The sequence below is a fragment of the Furipterus horrens genome, unplaced genomic scaffold (genome assembly GCF_987537825.1).
Source record: "Furipterus horrens unplaced genomic scaffold, mFurHor1.1.pri manual_scaffold_3, whole genome shotgun sequence".
NCBI classification, from domain to species: Eukaryota; Metazoa; Chordata; class Mammalia; order Chiroptera; family Furipteridae; genus Furipterus; species Furipterus horrens.
This window is the reverse complement of record NW_028327173.1, coordinates 34,894,693-34,913,837: the sequence shown is the minus strand read 5'-3', so window position 1 is coordinate 34,913,837 and position 19,145 is coordinate 34,894,693. Positions and strand designations below refer to the sequence as shown.

General features: G+C 36.2%; 1 protein-coding gene across 1 annotated transcript in view; it reads left to right on the top strand.

Annotated features, from left to right (window-relative positions):
* FAF1 (Fas associated factor 1) overlaps positions 1–19,145 on the top strand; it is a 396,465-nt gene that overhangs the window by 119,502 nt on the left and 257,818 nt on the right. The window contains exons 5-6 of the mRNA XM_090269431.1: positions 9,418–9,509; positions 15,118–15,209. Of these exons, the coding sequence (XP_090125557.1) occupies positions 9,418–9,509; positions 15,118–15,209 (184 nt within the window). The remainder of the gene's footprint in view (positions 1–9,417; positions 9,510–15,117; positions 15,210–19,145) is intronic.

Sequence of the window (19,145 nt, the reverse complement as noted above, 5' to 3'; positions counted from 1 at the left end):
CCATGCCACCTCTCTGCCCATCTCTGCTACTCCACCTGTCTGTGCTACTCTGCCCCTCCTGTTTGTCTGGAAGAATGTGTCTTCTCTAAATGTTTGGTTGTTGGACTCCCATACAACTCTATTTTCTGACAGTTCTGGATGTTATTAGTTTTCAGCTCTATGGTTGCACGAGGAGCCAAAGCATGTCTACCTATGCCTCCATCTTGACTGGAAGTCCAAAATAGACCAAAACAAAAGATATATAATAAGAGACAAAGACCCAGCAATTGCATTTCTGGGTATTTATCCAAAGAAACTCAAAACACTAATTGAAAGGGCATATACATCTCTATGTTCATTGAAGTATTGTTTACAGTGCTTCAGTGGATATGGAAACAACTTAAGTGTTTATTGATGGACAAATGGATAAAGAAGAGGTGATACATATATACAATGGAGTATTACTCAGCCATAAAAAAGAATGAAGCTTGAACCTAGAGGGTATTATGCTAAGTGAAATGGGAAAGACAGAGAAAGGCAAATGCCATGTTATTTCACTTAAAAAACAAAGTAAATGAACAAACAAAACAAACTCATAGATACAGAGAATATTTTGATGGTTGCCAGATGGGTAGGGCGTTGAGGGGGAATGGTTGAAAAAAGGGGAGGAATTAAATAGTGTTCAGATGGTATCAACTAACATCTAGAAACAAGTCATGAAAGCATTGAACTGTTTCTAAGTAACATAACTGCATCCCAGGACAAAGCTCAAGAATATAGGAATAAAAAATATTCAGCATCCATCAAGGTAAAATTCACAATGTCTGGCATCATATAAATTACCAGGCACACAAAGATGCTGAAAAACCTGGCCCATAATAAGGTGCGGAATCAATTAATCAAAAACAATTCAGAACTGACAGACCTTGAATCAGCCTAGAAGGACATTAAAACAATTGTTGTAACTGTTTTACTTTGCTCTAAAAGATAGAGGAAAGAATTAAAATCATAAGTCATTAAAATGTAAAATTACATCAAGTCAAATGTCTAAAGATGAAGAACACTGATGTCTAAGATGAGTATACCAGATATGATTAACAGAAGATTAGACATTGGAGAAAAAAAGATTACTGAACTTGAACACATCACAATAGACACCACTTCAGAAGAGTTTGGCACTTTACTACACAGTTAGAAATACATTCTTGGCCATTTCTTTCCTAGGTATTTACCCAAGGTAAATGAAAGCATATATTTATCAAAGACCTGTACATTATTGTTCATACGAACTTACTTGTGATATCCTCAAAGTGTAGAAAACCCAAATGTTCATAAATCAGTGGATGGATAAACAAACTGTTGTATAATCATACGATAGAATACTACTCAGCAATACAAAAAAAAAAAAAAAAAAGACTATTGTTACATGCAACAATGTGGGAAGAATCCAGATTTTAAAAATACGTTCTACAATTCCATATATGTAAAATTCTAGATAATTTAAAGTAATACATAGTCACAGAAATCAAATCAGCACTTCCCTAGGAATAAGGTGGGGGTAATATGGAAGAATCACCAAGGGGCATAAGAAAATTTGGGGGAGGTGGTGATGGGTAAATTCATAATCTTGATTATTATGGTGGTTTCACTGTTTGATTATTTTGTCAAAACTTGTCAAATTGTAGATTTTAAATATGTGCAGTTTATTTTATGTTAATCATACTTAATAAAGCTGTTGTTAAATTTTAAAAAATCAAACTCAAAATACAGAAGAAAAAAATATACAAAGAAAATGGATAAATAGTAGAGAAAATGAACAAAATCTAATGCTCTTTTTAGAAATATTATTGAAATTGATAATTCTCTTGCTACTGTGAATAAGAACAAAAAAGCGAAAACAGTTATTCATGTTGAAAATGAATGATACCTACAGACATTAAATAGATTGTAAGGAACCATTAGGATGAAATTTATGCCAGTAAATTTAAAAGTTACATGAAACTTTGGAAGCTGGGAAAATTATCTTAAAGTTACAAGATATCACAGGAGACAGAAGAAACAATAAAATCTGAATAGCTCTACATCTAATATGTAAATTGAATTGACAGTCAAAGCCTTCCCATAAGAAAACCCAAGCCCAGATGACTTCACAGGTAAAGTCTATATAATATTTAAGCAAGAGATTTTTAGCAATAATTAACAAATAGAGAAAAATGAAATATTTCCTATTTCATTTTATGAAACCAGTATTACTCGTAATACCAAAACCAGACAAAGACATTAACAGGTAAAGAAAAGTACAAGACTAATATTTCTTACAACCATAGAGGCAGAAATTTTTTTCAAAGTATTTGCAAACTGAATTTAGTAAAATGTAGTAAAATACATATGTGTATTGTAACCTCATGGTCAAATGGGCTTTATCTAAGAATGCAAGACTTGTTTAACAGCTTATAATTCATTATTGTAATTCATATTAACACAATAAATGAAAATTTTTTCTGATCATTTCAGTAGGTGGAGGAAAAAGCATTTGGCAGTATTTAACACTGTATCATTTTTAAAAAAAATTAAACTTTCAGCAAAATAAGAATAGAAAGAAACTTTGTCAGCCTGACAAAACCTACCGCTGAAGGACATACAACTAATATGATACTTTATAATTAAAGACTAAAAATACTTCCCTCCTAAGATCAAGAGCAATGCCAGGCTCATGCATAACATGTCTATTCAACACTTTATAAAAACATATGCAGATAGCCAATAAGTGCATGAAAATATGCTCAGTGTCATTAGTTATTAATCATCAGGGAATAAAAATCGAAAACACATTGAGAGACCACTTCATACCCACTGGAATGGCTAAAATTAAAGGACAGAAAATTCTAATTCCTGGTAGTGATATGGAACAACTGAAACTTGGGTGGACTGCAACATAGTACCATCACTTTGGAAAAAAGTTTGGCAGTTTTCTATAAAATTATCATACATTTACAATCTAGCAATTCCATTCTTAGGTATTTACTCAACAGAAATCACATATATTGCAATATTTACAAAAAGTTTTATGCAGTGAATTTCATAGCTTTATTTCTTTAGGAAAACACTGTAACAATCTAGTTGTTCATCAACTGGTGAAATTGATAAATTGTGCTATATACATATGTATTAGTTATTTTTTTGTTATGTAACAAATTACTTAAAATTTAGTGGTTTAAGAGAACAATATTTGTTATCCACAGTTTATGTAGGTAAGGAATCTAGACATGGCTTAGCTGATCTCTGATGGGCTGCACTCAAAATCATCTCAAGGCTCAAATAAAGAAGGATCTGCTTTGGGGATTGCTGATGTGGTTGCCTAGGATCCATTCCCATGTGGGCTGTTTAACTGGGAGCCTGATTTATTCACTCACTCATGGAGGCTACCCTTAGTTCCTTGTTCTGCTTGCCTCTCCATGGAGCAGCTCCCTACAAGGCAGCTGGCATCATCGGAATGAGCATGTAAGAGGGCAATAGAGGGTATGTTATAATAAGATGGCAATCACAGTCTAGCAAGATGGAAGTCAGTGTTTTGTATCCTCAGAAGTGACATCCCATCACCATTATTGTATTCTCTTTGTTAGAATTACCTCAGTACAGCCCAGGCTCAAGGGGGAGGGGATTACAAAGGGCATGAATACCATGAGGCAGGGAGCATGGAAGCCATTTCAGAAGCTGCTTACTGCACTATATAATTGAGTACTACTAAGCAATGACAAGGAACTTTATTGGTATACAGAATGACATGGAGGAATCTTAAAAACATGCAGAGCAAAAGAATCCAGAAATAGAACAGCCAAAACTTTAAGAGTGAGAAGGAAAATCAGAAGTTAGGGTAGGATTAGGGTTTTGTTTCAAAAGTGTATGAGCAAACTTTTGTGATATAGGAAATGTTGTTATTAATTTTGATTGTGGTGGTGGTTACAATGGTGTATATGTCAAAACTCATAAGCGAATTTATTATATGTAAATCATATTCATTGAAGTTTTTTAAAAAGTATGCTATTAAATTCAATGTACTGTTATTTTAAAAAAAATGTTTTTCCCCAGTTTTATCAAGATATTGTTATGTAGTCCTTTAGAAGTTTAAGGTGTAAAACATAATGACTTGACTTAAATCGTCGGCAGCCGTCCGTCTCGAGAGACGATGGCGTAGCTTCCTGAGAGTCTATCTGCACCGCCGAGAATGGCTGTGCAGTCCGATTCGGGAGTGACAATCCCTGCCGCACTTGGTACAGGTGAAGGCAGATGGCTGTTGTTGCTGCTGCTGACGCTGCTTCCGCCTCGATCTTTTCTGGACCGCCTCCTCGTTGCGCGCAGCCTCCGCGCGTGACGTACCTTGCCTGACCGCGAGCCTCCAGGCTAGGCGGTCGTCTGCTTGAACTTCCCATGTGTTGAGATTGATGGAGCATTGTGTCATGTCCTTTTTGCAGATGTCTTTGAACCGCAGTTTTGGGCGCCCTGTCATCCTCTTGCCTTCTGCTAGCTCGCCGTAGAGGAGGTCTTTGGGGATACGGCCTGCATCCATTCTTTTGACATGGCCGAGCCACCTGAGGCGTCTCTCGCTAAGAACTGCATGCAAACTGCTCATATTGGCTCGCTTCAGCACCTCGGTGTTGGGGACCTTATCCTGCCAGGCGACATGCAGGACGCGTCGCAGGCACCTCATGTGGAAGCTGTTGAGTTTCCTTTCGTGCCTTGCGTAGGTGGTCCACGTCTCGCTGCCATAGAGGAGAGTGCTGAGTACGCAGGCTTGGTAGATGCTCAGTCTGGTTTTCTCAGTGAGGCTGGAATTGTTCCACGCTCGCCGGTTCAGTCTGGCCATAACTGTGGCTGCCCTGGCGATTCTCCGGTTGACCTCCAAGTCGACTGACAGAGAGCTCGAGATGGTGGACCCGAGGTAAGTGAAGTCGTTGACAACCTCCAGGGTGTATCCGTCGATGGTGATGCATGGGGGAGTCCCCGTGCCTTGAGCCATAACATTCGTCTTCGTCAGGCTGATGGCTAGTCCGAACTCCTTGCATGTGTGGGAAAGGCAAGTGACTAGCTGCTGGAGTCCCTCTTCGGAGTGTGATGTCAAAGCTGCGTCGTCGGCGAAGAGCATCTCACGGATGAGCACCTCTTTGACTTTGGTCTTGGCTCGTAGACGGGCCAGGTTGTAGAGCTTGCCATCGGATCTGGTGTGAATGAAGACACCCTCGCTGCAGTCCTTAAAGGCGTATTGGAGGAGCATGGAGAAGAAGATTCCGAACAGCGTAGGCGCGAGGACGCAGCCCTGCTTTACTCCGCTGCTGACTGGGAAGGCCTCAGAGGTTGCGCCGTTGTAGGACACCGTGCTGTGCATGTTGTCGTGAAAGGACATGACCACAGCAAGCAGATGTGGTGGACAGCCAATCTTCCGTAGCAAGCTGAAGAGTCCGCTTCGACTGACCAGATCAAACGCCTTCGTGAGGTCAATAAAGGCGAGGTAGAGTGGTTTATGCTGCTCGTGACACTTCTCCTGCAGCTGGCATAGGGAGAAGATCATGTCCACTGTTGATCGGCCAGCTCTGAAGCCACACTGGGACTCTGGGTAGACGCGGGAAGCAAGGGTCTGCAGGCGGGCAAGAGCGACCCGGGCGAATACTTTGCCGACGACGCTGAGGAGAGAGATGCCCCGGTAGTTGTTGCAGTCGCTGCGGTCTCCTTTGTTCTTGTACATGGTGATAATGTTGGCGTCTCTCATATCCTGGGGGATGTAACCCTCCTTCCAGCAGAGACAGAGTAGATGGTGGAGCGGCTGTAGCAGGACTGGTTTCCCGCTCTTTAGGATTTCTGGAGGGATTCCGTCGCTTCCTGGTGCTTTCCCGCAAGCAAGGCGGTCGATGGCTTTGCCGAGCTCTGCCGCAGTAGGTGGGGTGTCTAGCTCCTCCATGACTGGTAGGTCTGGGATGGCTTTAAGAGCAGTGTCTGTTACGGTGTTCTTCGTTGCGTACAGCTCGAGGTAGTGCTCGGTCCACCGCCGCATTTGCTGTTCCTGGTCAGTGATGACCTCACCTGTCTTGGACTTAAGGGGGGCGATCTTGGAGGGGATTGGGCCTGTTGCCTTCTTGATACCCTCATACATTCCTCGTGCGTTGCCTATATCGGCAGCTTCCTGAATGCTTCTGCACAGGTTTAGCCAATAGGTGTTGGCACAGTGGCGGGCGGTCTTCTGGACTTTGTTCCTGGCAGCCCGTAGAGCTTGAAGTGTACTGGGAGTGGGCGTGGCCTTGTAAGCCAGTAGGGCCTTCCTCTTAGCCTCGATCACGGGTTCCATTTCTTCCCAGTGAGCCTCGTACCAGTCAGCGTTCTTCCTCTCTTTCTTGACTTAAATATAGTGTGAAATTACCACAATCAATTTAGTTAATATCTAACATCACATAGAGATACAAAAAGAAAAAAAAAGATTTTTTATTCCCTGTGATGAGAACTCTTAGGGTTTACTCTCTTAACAGCTTTTAAATATGCCACATAGCAGTGTTAACTATAGTCTTCATGTAATACATTACAGCCCCAGTACTTACAACTAGAAGTTTGTACCTTTTGACCACCTTCATTCAATTTCTTTACCCCCACTCCCTGCTCTGGTTACCATGAATCTACTCTCTTTTCCTATAAATTTTTTTAAAGACTCTATCTATATATAAGTGATATAAACAGTATTTGTCTTTCTCTGTTTACTTCCTTCATTTAACTTAATGCCCTCAAGGTCCATTTATATTGTTACAAATGGCAAAATTTTATTCTGTTCTTAATATTGCATTGTGTGTGTGTATGTACACACACACAAATACTGCACACACACATATTTACACACCCCACAGCTTCTTATTCATTCATCCATTGATAGACACTTAAGTTATTCTGGCTATTGTAGATAATGCTGCTATGAACATGGGGGTGCTTTGACTTAGTGTTTTTGTTTTCTTCAGACATATTCCGAAAAGTGGAATTGCTAGATCATAGAATAGTTCTATTTTTAATTTTTTAAGAGACCTCCAGTGTTTTCCATGGTGGCTGTATCAATTTATCCCATTAACAGTGCACAAAAGAAACCCCTTTACTACACATGCTTCTCAGCATTTGTTAGCCCCCGTCTTATTGATGATAGCCATTTGTATATCTTTAGGAAAATATCTATGCAGTTCTTTGTCCATTTTAAAATAGATTATTTGGTGTTTTTGCTATTGAGTTGTATGAGTTCTTTATATATTTTGCATATTAATTCCATACCAGATAAATAATTTGCAAATTCAGTGGACTGTTCATGATGACATCAGCATATCTTCACAATTTACCAAGTAACATATGGGGCTATCATAGTGGGTGTGCCATCTTGTGTTAAGATCTTAGGAGTCAGGCAGACACAAATAGAAATACTGGCTCTGAAGCTTGCTGCATTCTAGCACTTAACTGGCCCAAATTATTTTGGATATCCTTGAAATAATTACTACTGTCTATTAAGAACCTGTACTGGCCAGGTATGGTGCTGTTACCTTAATCAATATGTATTATCTTAATTAGTACAACTCAAAATAACCAACATTTTTTGAGTCCCTTGTAAGTATTGAACACATACTAATACAAAATATTTCCATTCCTTATGTCATTTAATACAGCAACCCAATGAATTGTTGGTACTATAGTATCCCCACTATACAGAAGAAATTGAGACCAATAGAGAATAATTTTTAAATATGAGGAATTCGGGTTGCTGTCATGATTCTGGTTTTGGTATTACCAAAACCTGCTGCAAAGATTAACTGGAACTTTAACCTAAAATCTTTTGTTTTTGTCCTATAAGAAACTTCTTTTAGGCTGTGGGTGCTAAGAGTGTCTCCAAGAGTCTTAAGTGGGCGGTGTCAGAGTGTCAGTTGAACATAGGTGTCTAAGAGAAAAGCACTGGGAAGACATGCAAGAGCATAAGCCCATTTCTCGACAAGTACAGCTCTAGAAACAGCAACCTTTGCCACAAGCAAAAAGGAAATATATTTATATGTATTTGCTATAAAAAGTATGGCTTAACCTTTCTACTATTTTATAAGCAGAACAATCCTTTGTAGGTGGTGACATTTTTGAACACCAAAGTTGATTAAAAATTATGTTTCTGAGATACTGAACCATAATTATTTTTATGATGTTTAATCACTATCCAAAGTAGGAATTTTCTTTAAGAAAGTGCAAAACCGTCACTAAATTCATTAATGGTTTGAGTGTAGCGTTGCTTACTTAGGCAGCTGTGTTTCCAAAGAACTTGTGTAACATAAGCTTTTTCCCCCTTCTATAATTTTACTTATCAGCATGGAATTATTTTTTCTCTTTTAATATATAACAATCAGTTTTTTTAGTATTCAACCACTTATTATCATTTGAATTGAATTATATGTTAATCTAAAATCATAGACCACCACTAAACTAATAAAAGCAGATGTATGAAATACTTGTACATTTTGATTCAACGATTTGTTTAATAAACGTTAGTAATAGGAATTAGCTGGTTGATTTATAAGTAGACTTGATTCCTGAGAAATAATTTGTGGAGCACTGGGAAAATTGTGATTCCTCACTGTTTCTCATTAGCAGCATGTTTATTTTTGCCTTTACACCTTTCAGTTTTTTGTCTTTACAAAGTAGAATATCCTTGCCTTTGATTTGGCTCTCCTTCACAATCCAACTTGGTCTAAACCTAGTTTTCCTTCAAGCTGGGTTTAAGTCTCATCTCTCTCACAGAGCCTCCTCTATTTGATCCAACATATTTTTTTTATTTTCTGAAATTCTGTTGCTTTTATCTTTAAAACAATTTACATTGTATTCTAGATTATTGGCTTTATTTTTTTCAGCTAGTTTTATTGATACTTCCTTTCATCCTTGGACCCTAGATATAGAGAAGATAGGCATAATTATTTCCCATTTTATAGATGTAAAAACTAAGAACAGACAGTTTTTTAGGTTTCTTAAAGATCAGACTTCAACCTAAATCTTCATTCCAAAATCTACTTTTCCTGTACTATAATAACTCAGGTTTTATATTTTAGTTGCTACTCCTACCATATTCTGAGCACATATAGCTTTGTCAGATGATTGGTTTAAAATAGTCTGTTTCTCTTCAACCCACCAATTATTGATATCTATTTCTTTTAAAAAAGCTATGTAATTAATTAATTACCTAATTAATTATTGAAGCCTGAGTTCTTCAAAGGGCAACATGTTGTTTGATCAAGATTTAAAGTTTGGATTATTGCAATTTTTGTTATCCACGCTCAGACAAATGTCATTGACTTCTGCACCATATGTCTAATATGAACGCTAGCCCTGGATATGAACAAATGTTGATTGTGTTCTTTGTTAGTAATATTTGGCCTCTTTTTATTTATACAGGAGAGATTAAACAGATTCTAGAAAATGAACTACAGATACCTGTGTCTAAAATGCTGTTAAAAGGCTGGAAGACTGGAGATGTGGAAGACAGTGTGAGTTTCTTTATTTTTTATTTTTCAGTTACAATTTACATTCAGTATTAATAGTTTCAGGTATACAGCATTATTGTTATGATATACTTTACAAAGTTGTTCCCCCAATATTTCAGGTACTCACCTGGCCCCATACAATGTAAGTTTCTTAAATTGCCTAGAAATAAAATTAAGTTATGCAGTTGACTAAATGATGTATAATAATTGTTTTTTGTTAATGTTGTTACGTATGATAAGAGTAGATGTGGTAATGACTTAGTTTAAGAAATCAGCAATGTTTTTTAAGATACCACATTTTTATGATAAACCAACAGTTTTAAAGGAATTTAGAATATAAATGCAAACACTATGTAGCATGTTTTTTCTATTTCTAACTATTTTATAGGAGTTAGTCTGACACTCTTTTTTGAAAGTTTTTACCTTTTTCTCAAATCTCAGGGTGTCAGCAAGTGCTTTGGAATAATAATTTACTGAGCAATTACTCACTGGCCTGAAAAATGTCATATACGGTGTATACATGTATGCCAAGTATTGATTATACAACAAAGATAATAGGAAAAATTTAATCTTGGAAATTTTAAATGGTAGGAATATTTCTTCGTTTATTTGATAGTGACAGGGCCATCGATTGAATCATATTTTAAGAATTTAAAGAAGTGTTGTAGTTTTAAGGTAGTAGTTACTATTCTCAGGGATCCAGGAGCAGCCTTAGGTATAAAATAATTCACACACTTCCTCTGTTCCTGACAGAGAGAATAGGGAGAAATTGAAAGAAATTAGTTAACTCTCAAGTTTTAGATGTTTAAGGTGAAAATAATTATCCATTTTTTCACACAAGTTACTGAGTTGATATTGCGGTATCCAGGCATAAACTTAGAATCTTCAACTTTTGGTTCATTGTTTTCTTTGTCAGTGGCTTCTAGTAGACATTGTGCTTATATATACTTACATGTGAATTTAGTTGATATATGGAGATGTTAAGTATTTCAGGATATTTACAGGAATTTTGGGTTGGCAAGATAAATTGAGGTACCACGCTAGTGCTGTGCTAAATTAGGGGTCAGGAAACTTTTTCTGCACAGTACAGTAAGACATTTTGAGGGAGACCACATTCATATAACTTTTATTACAGTATATTTTTATAATTGTCCTCTTTTATTATTGGTTATGCAACAAACAAATAATTGCACATGAATCTCAGGAAGATGTTAGCCCTGGGGTCTATCTGAATGTGATTTTTATAGTGACATTCTGTTTTATTCAGCATCAGAAATAGCTGCATACCCTGTCTTGAATGGTGAGGTTGACTCTGTTTTTCACTGAATATATTTTATTTTTGATGTTATAAAATATTATTATGAAATGGATCATGAGTTTACCTCCATTTCCCATCCCAGCACCTCTACCTGGATAATGCCTTTAAAATGTTTTTTTTTTTTGTTTTTTGTTTTTTGTTTTTTTTTTGGTCATGTCTCTGTTCAGAAGTCTTCCCAGATTTTCCAAGCCTTGGTGAGCTACTCCTAAATCCTTCCATAGCACCATATTCTTACCTGTTTGTGGCATTATCATACTGATTTGTGATTTTCTGTTTATTTTTCATCTTTTCGAGATCATAAGTTCCTCCAGGGATTTGTTTAACAGTGTGATGTGAGCACTTCTTTCAATTAAGCACTTAGAAAATGCTTAATATTTTTAAATATTTTTAAAATGGTGAATAAATGTTCATATATATATATAATATATATATCACCCCTGGCTGGTTTGGCTCAGCGGATTGAGCGTCGGCCTGCGAGCTAAGTGTCGCTGGTTCGATCTTCCAGTCAGGGCACATCAGAGAAGGAAAACTCTGACTCCAAAAAACCTCCGCTGCCTTGCGACATACCTCTTCAGGGGAAAGGCTAAGGGAGTAAACCCCGACAGAAAATCCGGAGCCGGAGTCCCTAAGGCGGTTTGACGTTGTAGTCAACACCGGCAACTCCTGCAGCGCACCTGAAGCCAAGCTGTATTGACTCCGTCTTTCCCTTGGACCCTTCAGCTGCGAAGAGAGGGGGGGTCTGCTGCATGGGCAACAGCAGACCCTCCATATCACCCTGCCCAGGCTCTGTAGCTTCAGCTCCACTGGAGAGGACACTCCAGCGTCATCGCAAGATGTCGATTCAACACGGGAGGAGACAGATACCGTGTCACTCCCGAGTCGGACTGCACAGCCATTCTCGGCGGTGCAGATAGACACTTAAGAAGCTACACCATCGTCTCTCGAGACGGACGGCTGCCGACGACGATGCTTAATTTTTTACTGTCCCTAATTTATAAATTAAACCTTATCATAGCTATGTATGTATAGGAAAAAACAGTACATTTAGGGTTCTGCAGTTTCAGACATCCACTGGGGGTCTTGAAACCTATCACCCATGAATAAGGGGGAATACTGTATGTCTTCATTTTCCTTATTTCCACTTTTATATCTTCATTATTACTTCCTTTCTAAAAACTTTCAGCTTTGAATTTCATGTCAAAAAAATTATATCACCGGTCCTGGCCAGTGTAGCTCAGTTTGTTGGAGCGTCATCCCTTAACTGAAGGGTTGCAGGTTCGATTCCCGGTTCACTTCCGTTGGTGTCCTAACTCCCAACAGTCCTTCAACCCCATTCATACTTCCAATCCATTGTTTGTACTTTCTTTTCATGATTACTACCTCTTTCATGCCCTGTCTTCCTTCCTTACTATAAGTTAAATCCCACAGTCAGTCGTATAATCACTTTCTTGTCTATAGCCTCAACTCTTGCTTCACGGATTTTGCTTGACAAAAATCCTTACCTTAGATAAATCCAACTTTTTCTCTTCTGTGCCTCATAAATAAATGTGACTGGATACAGAGACAAAATCATGCTGATTGATGTATCTTTAAATTTATGACCATGATCTGTTCAGAGGGCCCGTTAATGTTGCTAGGCAGTCATAGTATATGATTTATCCTGGTTTATCCACACTCTCCTAAATGGCGCTTTTATAGTTATCTTCTCCCCAGACCTTTATAACACCTCTCCCCCATTCTCACTCTCAGCTGACGACTTCACTTTCTAGTTTGTTTCAAGAACAAAATACAGGCAATTACAAGAGAATTTCCACGAGCTCCCAGCTTGATCTCTTGTTTACTTACTTGCGTCTTACACATATACTATCTTTTTTCTCCTGTTACTATAGATCAGCAATTTTCAACTTTTTTCATCTCATGGTACACAGAAACTAATCACTAAAATTCTGGTGTATGTCAAAAAATATATGTATTACTGATCTGACAAAAATAGGTATAATTGCGATTGATTTACAAATGATAATAGTAACTACTGACCATTTTTGCTCCAAAGTGACTTTAAAAAAAATTAGGTATCTACTTGTATGTAAGGATTTCTTCCATTTTTCTCTTGATCCCATCTCCCCTTTTAGAAATCACTTCATTTCTCTAGTCCCCTTGATAAGAGAACTTTCCCCAAAGAGTTGTCTGTATTTGTTGTTTCTAATTCTTTTCCTCCCCAAACCTGTTTCCTGAACTCCAGGTTGATGTATTCAGCTGCTTACTTATCTTTTCCACTTGAATGTCTTATACATGTTTCAAACCCCCATGTCTAAAAGGGAGGTCCATCCTCATGTGCATTTTTTCCCATGTCAGTTGAGGACAACTTCTTCCTTTCAATTGTTTATTCTAATATCTTTTAGTTCATTATTGGTTCCTTTCTGTCATAACCCACATCCAGTTTGTCAGGAAATCGTTTTGGTTCTATCTTCAAAATATACCTAGAATTCAACTAATTTGTATCATTTGTACTACACCACACAAGTATAAGCCATCATCAGCCTTATCTTAGCTTCCTCTGTGCTTCTGCCCTTCTCTCAATACATTTCCCATCAATTTTCAACACAACTGACAAAGTGATTCTTTTTAAACATGGTTTAATCATATTACTCCAATAGCTTCCCATCTTATCCAGAGTAAAAGTCAAAGCCCTTGTATTAGCATAAATGACTTAACACATTTCCTGCCCCTACCATTACTTTTACCTCTTTGACCTGTCTTCTACCAGTGCTCATTTGTCTTCAGTTACATTGGACTCCTTGTTTTTTTTTTTTTTTTAAAATCCTCACTTAAGGATATGTTCATTGATTTTGAGAGAGAGGCAGAGAGAGACAGAGACAGAGAGAGACATCAATTGGTTGCCTCTTGTATACACCCCGACTGGGACAACACTCCAACCAGCTGAGCCACCTAGCCAGGGTTCCTTCCTTGTTCTTTATTAGGCGTTTTGTCCAGATGTTGCCTGAAATGTTTTTTTTCTATATATTCTCATGGTTTCCTCAACACCTTAAAGTCTTTGCTCAAATGAGAACCAACTTGATCACCCAGTTTAAAATTACATAATTCTCCATCTCCATTTTCTTCACCACTCCTTCCGTACTTTGTGTTTAATAGGAAAAAATGATCACTTCCTAATACTCAATTATATAGGTTACTTATTTATTCCTACTAAAACATAAGCTCTATAAATCTGGGGTTTTAGGCTATTCTGTCCACTGCTATATTCTTAGTGTTTAGAATAGTCCTGGCACAGAGTAAGTAACTCAGTAAATATCTGTTGAATTGATACGTATGTCCTGGGTTATGATGTAAAGATATAAAATGTGTTTCTTAATGTGTACTGCTATCAAAAATTGTTTAAAGTACATTAGCAAATATTTATCATCAAGTTGGGAGTTTGAAAAATATTTAGAAGTTTTTTTTAAAGATTTTATTTACTTGTTTTTAGACAGAGGGGAAGAGAGGGAGAAAGAGAAGGAGAGAAACATTGATGTAAGATAGAAACATTGATTGGTTGCCTCTCTTCTGCTCCCCGACCAGAGACTGAACCTGCAACCCAGGCATGTCCCCTGACTTGAATTGAACCAGTGACTTCTCACTTTGTAGGACAGCACTAAACCAACTGAGCCACACCGGTCAGGGCAGTATGTAGGAGTTTTATGTCAAAGAAATGTAGTGAAATTTTGTGTGGTCATATGCAGTCCAAGATTAATTTATTCACTCCAGACAGAGCACTTTAACAAAAAAATTATCTGAATTGAGAGTTAAGTAGTCTAAATGACTTAAATTAACACTTACTAGAGACCTCATCAAAGTCACTTCACTTCTCAGGATGCAGCTCCTCATATATAAAGTTGAAGTGCTTGCTTTGATCTTTTCTAGATCTGATGATCTCTGAAAATCTGCATTGCTAAGTTTTGCTATAGTGATCCTTGAACGAAGTGCTTATTAGTTGCAAGGATATACTTCTTCAGGAAGATATTAATATCTTAACTGTGTTTTTATCTATTTATATCTCTTCATGAGCTAAAGAATTTGTATTTTATTTTAACATTCATATTTATGCTGACTTATGATATATATAGGAGAAACAAGGTATTTGGATTCAGTAGTTCTTCTGCATTACTCTATTTAGGACATTGTCAAAAAACGAAAAGTCAAGCTATAATATCAACAGTTTTTCAAGAACTATAGGGAAAAATTAACTGCAAATCAGCAATCTTTTTATTTTTCGTTTGTTTTTTCTTTTTTCAGATGGTCTTGAAATCGCTACATTTGCCAAAAAACAACAGTCTTTATGTTCTTACACCAGACTTGCCACCACCTCCATCATCTAGCCATGCTGGGTAAGGTGTTTGCTTTTTCTATGAAACTGAAATGAAAAGTTTGATTGTTAATAACTTTACTTTAAGCTGTATATAAATATCAGAATCAAATCAGAATCTTGTTGAAGCTTTAACTTATAGCAATTACCTGTATAAATTTTCAAATTATATAGTTTGGCCAGTTTATTTGTTTGATTTTAGTGGTGGCTCCTTTTAGCCAAAGAGAATTTTGTAAAACTCCATTATGTAAAAAATAGTCAAAAATGTAATTTCTCTCTTTGAAGGGGAAGAACTAGAGTTGGAGGGAAGAATTCCAGTCTATTCCAAGGCTAAAGAAGGCATACTTTTGAGGAAAATTCCTTGGGGTTTACAGAATACAGCTTGAAAAACACTGATATATATATAAATTTTATATTGTTGATGTTATTTCTTCCCAAAATTATTGTGCTGTTTAAAAAAAAAGAAGAAGTCCTAGAAAGAAGGCAACTGAAACTAGATGACTGGATGATTGAGTGTTTACTTACCGAAAACCGAGTGAAAGATCAGATATAGAGTTAATTTTTTAAAATTCTCATAGCCCCACTCCCTTCTCCTTTGGCAAGCATCAGCTGTTCTCTATATCTATGGGCCTGTTTCTGTTTTGTTTATTCATTTGTTTTGTTTTTGTAGATTTCACATACAAGCAAAATCATACAGTATTTGTCTTTCTCGATACGATTAATCTCACTTAACATACTATCCTCTAGGTCCATCCATGTCATTGCAAATGGCAACATTTCATTCCTTTTTTATTGCTTATCTGTCTATCTATATCTATCTATCTATCTATCTATCTATCTATATATATATATATATATATATATATCACATCTTCTTTATCTATTCATCTACTGATGGATACCTAGGTTGCTTCCATAGTGCAACTAGTATGAGTAATGCTGAAATGAATAGAGTTATATATCATTTCAACTTAGTATTTTTGTTTTCTTCAAATAAATACCCAGAAGTAGGATTGCTGCATCATATGCCAATTGTAATTTTAGTATTTTAAAATTAAATTTTAAATATGAATCTCCATACTTTTTTTATCTACTACACTAATTTACAATCCCACCTGCAGTGTACAAGGCTTCCTTTTTTTCCACGTCTTCTCCAGAACTTGTTATTTGTTGACTTATTGATGATAGCCATTTGACTGGTGTGAGATATCTCATTGTGGTTTTAATTTTCATTTTTCTGATTATTAGTGCTATTGAGCATCTTTTCATATATCTCTTAGCTCTCTGTATGTCCTCTTTAGATAAAATTAGATTGTTTATTTTTTTAGTGTTAAGTTGTATGAGTTCCTTATATATTTTGGGTATTAATCTTTTATCAGATATATGATTTGCGAATATTTTCTCCCATTCAGTAGGTTGGCTTTTCGTTTTGTTGATCATTTCCTTTACTGTGTGAAACCTCTTTTAGTTTGATGTAGTTCTATTTGCTTATTTTTTTCTTTTTTTTTTTTTTACCAAGGAGACATATCCAAAAGATATTGCTAAGAGAGATGTCAGAGATTACTGTCTGTTTTTTCCAAGGAGTTTTCTGGTTTCAGGTCTTACATTTAAGTCTTTAATCCATTTGAGTGTTTCTTTTTTAATATATGCTGTAAGAAAGTGACCCTTTTTCCTTTTTGTTTTTGCATGTATCTGCTATGGTTTCCCAACACCACTTATTGAAGAGACTTTCTTTACCCCATGGTATATTGTTGCTACCTTTGTTGTAGACTGTTTGATCATGATGTAAGCAAGGATTGATTTTGGGCTCTTTATTCCATTGATCTATTTATCTGTTTTTATGCCAGTACCATACTGTTTTAATTATTGTACCTTTATAGTATAGTTTTATACCAGGAAGTGTAATACATCCTACTTTGCTCTTTCTTAAAGTTTCTTTGGCTATTTAGGGTCTTTTGTGGTTCCATATAAATTCTAGGATTAGTTGTTCTGTATCAGAGAAGAATGCCATTGGTTTTTAACAGAGACTGCATTGAATCTGTCTGTTTCTTTAGGCAGTAAGGACATTTTAACAATATTAATCCTTCCCATCTGTGAGCAAGGTATATTCTTTTATTTATTTGTATCTTCTTCAGTTTCTATCTTCAATGTCTTATAGTTTTCAGAGTACAGCTCTTTTATCTCTTTGGTTAAATTTATTCCTTGGTATTATTGTATGCTTTTGATGCACTTATAAATGGGATAGTTTTCTTAATTTTTCTTTCTGATCATTCATTATTACTTGTATAGAAATGCAGATTTCTGTATCCTGAAATTTTATTGAATTAATTTATTAGTTCTAATAGTTTTTTTTTTTTTTTTTTTTTGGTGGAATCTTTAGGATTTTATTTATATAGTATCATGTCATCTACAAATAATGAGAGTTTTACTTCTTTTCCAATTTGTATGCCTTTTTTTTTCCTTTTGTGCCTGGTTGCTGTGGCTGGACGTTCAATACTATGTTGAATAGAAGTGGTTATAGTGGGCAATCTTGTCGTGTTCCTAATCTTAGAGGAAAAGCTTTCAGCTTTTCACCATTGAATATAATGTTAGCTGTGGGTTTTGCCATATAGCACCCTTATTGGGTTGAGATACATTCCTTCTATACCCACTGTGTTGAGTTTTTATCATAAAAGGATGTTGAATTTTGTCAAATGCCTTTTTTTCATCTATTAAGATGATCATATGGTTTTTATCCTTTATTTTGTTAATGTGATGCAATCCCATTGATTGATTATAGACACTGAACTATCCTTGTATCCTTAGGATGAATCCCACTTGGTCATAGCATATAATCCTTTTAATATATTGTTGAATCCAATTTGATAATATTTTGATGAGAATTTTTGCATCTATATTCATTAATGATACTGACAATTTTTTTATTAAAAAATTTTTATTAAGATATTTTCTATTTGGAATAGAGGATCTCATTCTTTCTCTAGTTTAATAGTGAAATTCACTACATTTGTAGAACGAGCAAATTATTTTAACGTTTAATTGTGTATTTAGTTATTATTTCTAGATGAAGCAAACTGATCTACAGTGAATGATTATGCTAATGTTAGAGTCATAATTTTTGTGAGTATAATCTCATTCCAGAACTATTTTTAAGTTGTTTTAGGTTTTTATAATTTTTATACACATTTTTAAAAAAAATACAGTTGGTGATTTTGTATGTAGAGAGACCTGTATCCCTAAACTTTTAGTTTTGTCAAACTTTTACCCACCACCTACCAAATATGTTTATTATTTATGTAGTAGAAGGAAACTATTACTGTTTTTCTCTACTACACTACTCATAGAACACTTCTGGCCACAAAATATATGTTTGTCTGTTTTTTTCACACACTAGGCAATTCTTCAACACCCTCTGGATGTTCTACAATGTAATTAAATTTTGATGCTGTCTACCTGAAGATAGTGTCAGATCCAAGAGGTTCAGGACTCAGTCACACAAAGCTGCCCCCCACATCAGTCAGCAATTGCAAGCCTAGGTTGTCACCTGTGTTTCTGACCAGCTGGCTATAATTGGTGGTTCACATAACCTCCCTTTTGGTTTTGATAATTTGCTAGAACAGCTCGCCAGACTCAGAAATGTCCTCTACTTACTATTACTGGTTTATTAAAAAGCATATTTTAAAGGATGTAAATGAACAGCCAGATGAAGAGATACATAGGACAAGACACAGAAGGATATGGAGCACAGGTGTTTCTCTCCTTGTAAAGTTTATGGTATACCACCCACCTAGCACATGGATGATTTCTTATTCCCCAACCTGCAGGCTCTGCAAAATCCTTCAGTTAGGATTTTTATTTTATTTTATTTATTTAGTTTTTTTATGGAGGCTTCATTACATAGACATGATTGACTAAATCATTGGCTATTAATGATTAACTCACCTCTCCCTCCTCTTCT